At 40.6% G+C, this 6,802-nt stretch overlaps 1 protein-coding gene across 1 annotated transcript in view; it reads left to right on the forward strand.

The window, feature by feature from the left end:
• The window catches only part of PHACTR4 (phosphatase and actin regulator 4), a 107,405-nt gene that overhangs the window by 77,539 nt on the left and 23,064 nt on the right, over positions 1-6,802 (forward strand). The window contains exons 6-7 of the mRNA XM_059377067.1: positions 2,481-2,642; positions 3,170-3,559. Coding sequence (XP_059233050.1) covers positions 2,481-2,642; positions 3,170-3,559 — 552 coding nt within the window. The remainder of the gene's footprint in view (positions 1-2,480; positions 2,643-3,169; positions 3,560-6,802) is intronic.

The following is a 6,802-nucleotide window of genomic DNA, read 5'->3' on the forward strand; positions in this document are numbered from 1 at the left end:
GAGCCACCCAGGCGCCCCTGAATTGAAGATTTTTAAATTTCAACTACCTAAAAATTTTAAGGGGCTGGAGGACAGAGGAAGAGGGAGAGAATCTTAAGCAGGCTCTAGTCCACTATGTAGCCTATCAGGGGCTCGATCTCACAGCCCTGAGATCATGACCTGCCCTGAAATCAAGAGTCAGATGCTGAACCGGCTGAGCCACCCAGGCACCCCTCAGCTATATAAAAATTAAACAAAGGAAATAAACATGAAGGAAAATTAACTAAAATACTAATTAGAATTTGTTGTCAGGATCAGAATACAGGAGGCTTTTTTTTTTTCCATTTTTCTGAATTTTCTGCATGCTTAGCTATGAGCATGGATAACCAGTTTTTTTGGTTTTTTGTTTTTTTTTTTAATTTTATTTATTTATTTGAGAAGCAGAGATCACAAGTAGGCGGAGAGGCAGACAGAGAGAGAGGTGGAAGCAGGCTCCCCGCCGAGCAGAGAGCCAGATGCGGGGCTTGATCCCAGGGCCCTGGGATCATGACCTGAGCTAAAGGCAGAGGCTTTAACCCACTGAGCCACCCAGGCACCCCAATAACCAGTTTTTTAATGAGACCTTCAATTTTATATTTGGACACAAAATCTTCTAGGTATTTTAGGTGGTTAACTATAATTGTAACACCTGTGTCGCAGCACATTTGACCCTTGCTTTTTTTCTTTCCTTTTTTTTTTTGGATAGTGGCCATTTCTTACCCCTTGCCCTCTCCTGCCTCTTACTTTCCTTGCTCACCCACAAACCCCATACATTACTTACTTGTTGTTTTTCACCTTCATTCAGTTTCTTTTGCCTTATGCTTCCTATTGGCTCTTTTTTTTTTCTTTTTTCTTTTTTTTTTTTTCCTATTGGCTTTTGATCCAAGTTGTTTTTAGCCTATAAGCTCAAAGCCCCATTTGATAAATGAGTTGTAGCCATTGGGCAAGATACTACTCTACCAACCAGGTCTTTCGCCTTTTACTAACTTGACTTTATTATAAAATACTTAATATGTTTTCTGAGATAGAACAATGACATTCATAGATATTAAACCCGGGTACTGCTTATACTCCACTCTGTTAGCATTGTAGAAAACCTTTGCATTAAATATAAGAAATTTTAGTAGACATATATAGATCAGGGCAACTGGGTGGCTCAGTGGGTTAAAGCCTCTACCTTCTACTCAGGTCATGATCTCAGGGTTCTAGAATCCAGCCCCACATCGAGCTTTTTGCACAACAGGGGGCCTGCTTCCTCCTCTCTCTCTGCCAGCCTCTCTGACTACTTGTGATCTCTGTCAAATAAATAAATAAAATCTTTAAAAAAAAAAAAAAGACATATAGATCAATGGAACAGAACAGAGAGCCCAGAAGTAAACCAACGATTATATAGTCAATTAATCTATGTCAAAGGAGGGAAGGATATACAATGGGGGGAAAATGGTTTCTTCAACAAATGGTGCTAGGAAAACTGGACAGCTCCATTCACAATAATGAAACTGGGACACTTCCTTATGGCAGACACAAAAATGAACTCAAAATAGATTAAAGACCTAAATGGGAGATTTGTAACCGTAAAATTCCTAGAAGGAACATAGGCAGTAAGTTCTTTGGCATCAGCCATAGAAGAATTTTCCTAAGTATTTGTCCTTTGGCAAGGGAAACAAAGGTTAAACTAAACCATTGGGACTACATCAAAATAAAGAACTTTTGCACAGCAAAGGACACCAATAAAACAGATAACTTACCAAGTGAGAAAAGATATTTGCAAGTGATATACTTGATAAGGAGTTGGTATCCAAAATATATAAAGAACTTATACAACTCAACACCAAAAAAACAAATAACCTATTTAAAGAAATGGGCAGAAGGGGGCACCTGGGTGGCTTAGTCATTTAAGCATCTGATTTCAACTCAGGTCATGATCTCAGGGTCCTGGGATTGCTGTGAGTTTGCTCATCCCTCCCCCCTACCCACCCTCCTCATTCTCTCTCTCTCCTCTTTCTCTCTTTCTCTCAAATAAATAAATAAAATCTCTTAAGGGGAGGGGTGGGGGCAGGAGACATGAATAGACATTTTTCCAAAGAAGACATACAGAGGACCCAGTTTAGCTACCAATCTTTGTGAAGCTTTCCCAACCTCATTTTCCGCTCAAGAGAATTGTTTCTTCTTCATACCTACCCCAACACTCCATTTGTTACAGCTCTTAATAGTTAGTGTTCGTTACTTAGGGTATTAAGTCCGTCTTATTCATGTAGCAAGACAGCTGGCACATAATAGACAATCCATTGTTTATTGGTGAAAGGAATTACTTATTTCTATTACTACTGTAAGATCTGAATAATCTAGATCTGAATCCGCAGCTCAAACAGGAGGAGGGAGAAAGGGGTAAGAAAGTTAGAAATTTCCAGCTCTCCTCCCTGTCTGACCACACCATTTGCTCTCTCCATTTGACCTTATAGGTGGTGAGGATCCGGGGAAATTGAGCCATGCCATGTTAAAAAATGGCCATACCACTCCCATAGGAAGTACCAGATCTTCTAGTCCAGACCAAGAAGACGAGTCTGGAAGAATAGCGAGTCTTAGGAAGCCTGTTCCAGAAGAGGACCGAAAGAAGCGACTAGGTGAGAAACCCTGGGTTTGTGAGTGTAAGAGCCACGGATCAGCCATTCTCATTTAACTCACAGTTTTGCTAGAGCCAGGGGAGAAATAAAATCCAGATGGGAATTCTGTTCTTCTCTAGCAATTCCTCAACTAGTTGAAGCTTGAAGTGGAATTTTCCCCCTGCTCATTCTTATATTCGCAAAAGACGTAAGTTGTGATTCTCAAGGACAGAAGAGGACGTTAAGCATCAGACACCTGTAGGACTTTTTCAAGCTGCACACTCGTCCACCTGGGGGATTCCGTGCCTCCTCCAGTTGCCTGGCTCTGGTGTGCAAAATCACCACCACACAGGCCTCTCTTACTCTGGGATTGGGCTTGATAAAGTATTGTTTACCTTAAGTATGTTGAGGTTGGGAAACTTGGCCTGTAAACTTATCTGCAAGTTAAATAATGGATAATGCCCACCATGAGCCCGTAGATGTGTTCGCTTTTTCAGTCTGTCTTGTGACTCTTTCCTCACTTTTATATCACATCTGTCATTACGCAGGCTCAACGGGAAGCCAGCCTAATTCCGAAGCAGAATCCGTTCCTGAGAACACACACAGACAGCCTTTACTTCCCCCGAAAAGACCCCCATCCTCTTCTCATGAAGCAAATGAAGGGCAAGCAAAGGATGCCACTTCCTCTGGCAGCGGGCCCAGGCCTGTCACCTCCACCCCCGCCACAGCCCCCACCACAGCGCCCGCTGCCTCAAACCCAGCAAAAACTGCTAGTTCCTCTGTCACCCCAACCCCAGCACCCAGGACTCTGCCTGCTACTCCCACAGGCACTAATGCCACCACTGCCCCAAGCCTCACGCACACGGTTCCTGCCAAGCAGCCCCCTCTCCCACCCCCTAAACCAGCTCACAGAAATAGCAACCCTGTCATCGGTAAGTAAGTCTTTAGGTTTCCCTTGCTTTGGGTTTGGTTTGATTTGGTTTGATTTGGGCTGCTGGCTTTATTGGATAATTACTACAGTATTGATTTGGCCTGTGACAGTTCTCCACGTCTTGTCCCTTTGAATGCACTCAGTAAAGAGAAAAGTCTTAAAAATGACGCACATAGCTTTGAATGAAAATGGATCAGGAAGGGCGCCTGGGTGGCTTGGTGGGTTAAAGCCTCTGCCTTCATCTCAGGTCATGATCCCAGGGTTCTGGGTGAGCCCCACATTGGGCTCTCTGCTCAGCAGGGAGCCAGCTTCCTCCTCTCTCTCTGCCTGCTTCTCTGCCTACTTGTGAACTCTGTCTGTCAAATAAATAAAATCTTAAAAAAAAAAAAAGAAAGAAAGAAAGAAAATGGATGAGGACCAGATACCAATAAATTTAAGTTCTAGTTTGCTGGAAGGAAGGGATTAATACCTATTTTCTAAAACAGTGTTTCTGAAATACTGCGTCTAGTTGAGGGACTGGACATGTAAAGACCACAGCAGGTCTGACCTGCGTGGAGAAAAGGGGTTATTTAAACCACCAATGCCTGCCTTCAGCATGAGCCCAACAGATAAAAAGGTGATGGGGTAGATGCCAGTGTAACTTTTGATTCAGCGTCTGGCACAGTACCTTCATGTGAACTGTGAAATACATTATTCAGAGTGTCCTGATACAGTCATGTTTTATCTTGAGAGAGTTAAGAATGCTACTCTTAATAAGTGGTAGAAGAAAGAAAACTAGGATGATAAACAGTACATTTTTATCATTTTAGTAAATTTTTTTATATTTACCTGAAGTCCTGTTTAGGTTAGCTTTTCTTTACATACATGTATACCTTCTTAGAGGAATTTTCAAGAAAGGAAGGAGAGGAAAGAAGGTAGTTTTTCAGGAAAAATGATACTAGGCTTAGTATGGCTTGAAGTTCTTGTTCATGATTAAAGGGAGGAATTAAGTACGCTCATTAAACAGCTAATACCCCCACCTTGTGTAGGGTGACGAGAACCCTGAAAAACAGGCTTAGGATATATGTGAGTATGACAGATTGGAGTAGTTTTGTTTGTTTGTTTTTAAGATTTTATTTATTTATTTGACAGATCACAAGTAGAGAGTCAGGCAGAAGAGAGAGGGTGAAGCAGGCTCTCTGCCAAGCAGAGAGCCCAATATGGGGCTCTATCCCAGGACCCTGAGATCATGACCTGAGCCAAAGGCAGAGGCTTAACCCACTGAGCAATCCAGGTGCCCCTGCAGTAGTCTGATTTAAAAAAGGATGGAGGTTATTACTATTACCACCATCCCGGATGGACAGTGCTGTGTTGACTTATCTCTGAGGAACTCAAGCAGCTTTCATATACTTGATTTCAGAACCTTCCTTGTGAAGTAGGAAAGCGATTTTATCTATTATATAGTTAGGGCAATTATAACATGAAGAAGTTGTGACTCACTCAAGGTTGCAGTTAATGAGAGAGAGAAACCAAACCTAGGCTTTTCAGCTCTTGAGCCCAGACCTCTGTCCTGTACCCCTGTATTCTCAAACTGATGTCTAGACAGGTTCTCATCACGATCACCTGGAGGGCTTGTTGAAACACAGATTGCTGGGCCCTGCCCTGACAGTTTCTGAATCAGTTAAGTCGGGGGAGGGGGCAGGGGGCCTGAGAATTTGCATTTCTAAAAATTTCCCAGATAATACTGATGCTGCGTACGTGGGGACCACACATTGAGAACCATTGTTCTAAGCCAGTAACAGTCTACCCTTTTCAGGACAAGGCAATATTAAAAAATATTAATATGTGTACTGTGTTCTCTGGGCTGAACCACAGAGGCCACTCTTGGCCTAAGGTGAATAGCCCAGAGCAATAGGCCTTGTGACTAAGGGATCAACATCAGTCTTTTTTTTAATTATTAGCATATAATGCATTATTTGGGGTACAGGTCTGTGAATTGTCAGTGTTACACAGTTCACAGCCCTCACCATAGCACATACCCTCCCCAATGTCCATCACCCAACAACATCAGTCTTGAGTGGTCCTCAGCAGAAGGAGAAAAATAGGACCATTCACAGAGTTTTTATTAAGGTTAACTAGATTTGATTTTAAGGACTATTCTTTATTCTGAAATTATGACTTTGCTAATTCTTTGTTGATAAAAATCCATTTATTTCATGAAAGGATTATCTTCACAAATGGTTTACTTGATGTCAAGACTTGCTTGGAAATACTAAAAATTGACAGCCTGAGGTTGGTTGAGAATTTCATTTTAATTGTACTTGTCCATGAGACCCGAACATTTAGAAACCACTGCTGTAGACAATGCAGTGTCTGATAATGGGCATAACAGTGTTAGGACTAAGGACTGATTAGGAGTATTAGGACAAAGGAAGGACCACCATAAATGGCTGAACAAGTAACCCTTCCAATGAACATTCCAGCGTCTTGCCCACAGAACTCAGCCAAGTGCCATTGTGAGGGAAGATGGTAACAGAGTTCATTTCTTTAATATCTTGAATTATATGTTGTCCTTAAATTATCAAAGATAATATAACTTATCAATTCAAACAATATAATACTCAAATTTGGTCTTGTCAGGTATAGGATTTGTTGTAAATGGAGTATCTAATGGCTAGAGAAGCAGCAAAAGTCCATTCTACCCAAAAAATCTCATTGAGGCTAAAATTAATATTTTTTTAATCTTTTTTTATATGTGTATGCAATGTTTTTCTAGAAAGTCTTTTAAAAATTTACCTAAGATATATAATACTTTGTGTTAATTATACTGGAATTATATTTTTTAAGTGAATTTGGGCATTTATAATATATAAAAAAACTAAATGATTAAAGTAATATAAAGTTAATTTATTCACAGTTAATAAATTATTATTATCTTACATATTTAAATTATTTTCATAATTTGGCCTATGAATAAGTAACTATACCTAATAAAATGTAGATGTAGGTAAAACTGAAAAAAAATTTACTTATGAAGGATGAATACCCAACTTTTATAGCAACATGGATGGACCTGGAAGAGATTATGCTGAGTGAAATAAGTCAAACAGAGAGCTAGTCAATTATCATATGGTTTCACTTACTTGTGGAGCATAACAAATAACATGGAGGACATGGGAGTTAGAGAGGAGAAGGGAGTTGGGGGAAATTGGAAGGGGAGGTGAACCATGAGAGACTATGGACTCTGAAAAACAATCTGAGGGTTTTGAAT

This window comes from Mustela nigripes, chromosome 14 (genome assembly GCF_022355385.1).
Source record: "Mustela nigripes isolate SB6536 chromosome 14, MUSNIG.SB6536, whole genome shotgun sequence".
In the NCBI taxonomy this organism is placed as follows: domain Eukaryota; kingdom Metazoa; phylum Chordata; class Mammalia; order Carnivora; family Mustelidae; genus Mustela; species Mustela nigripes.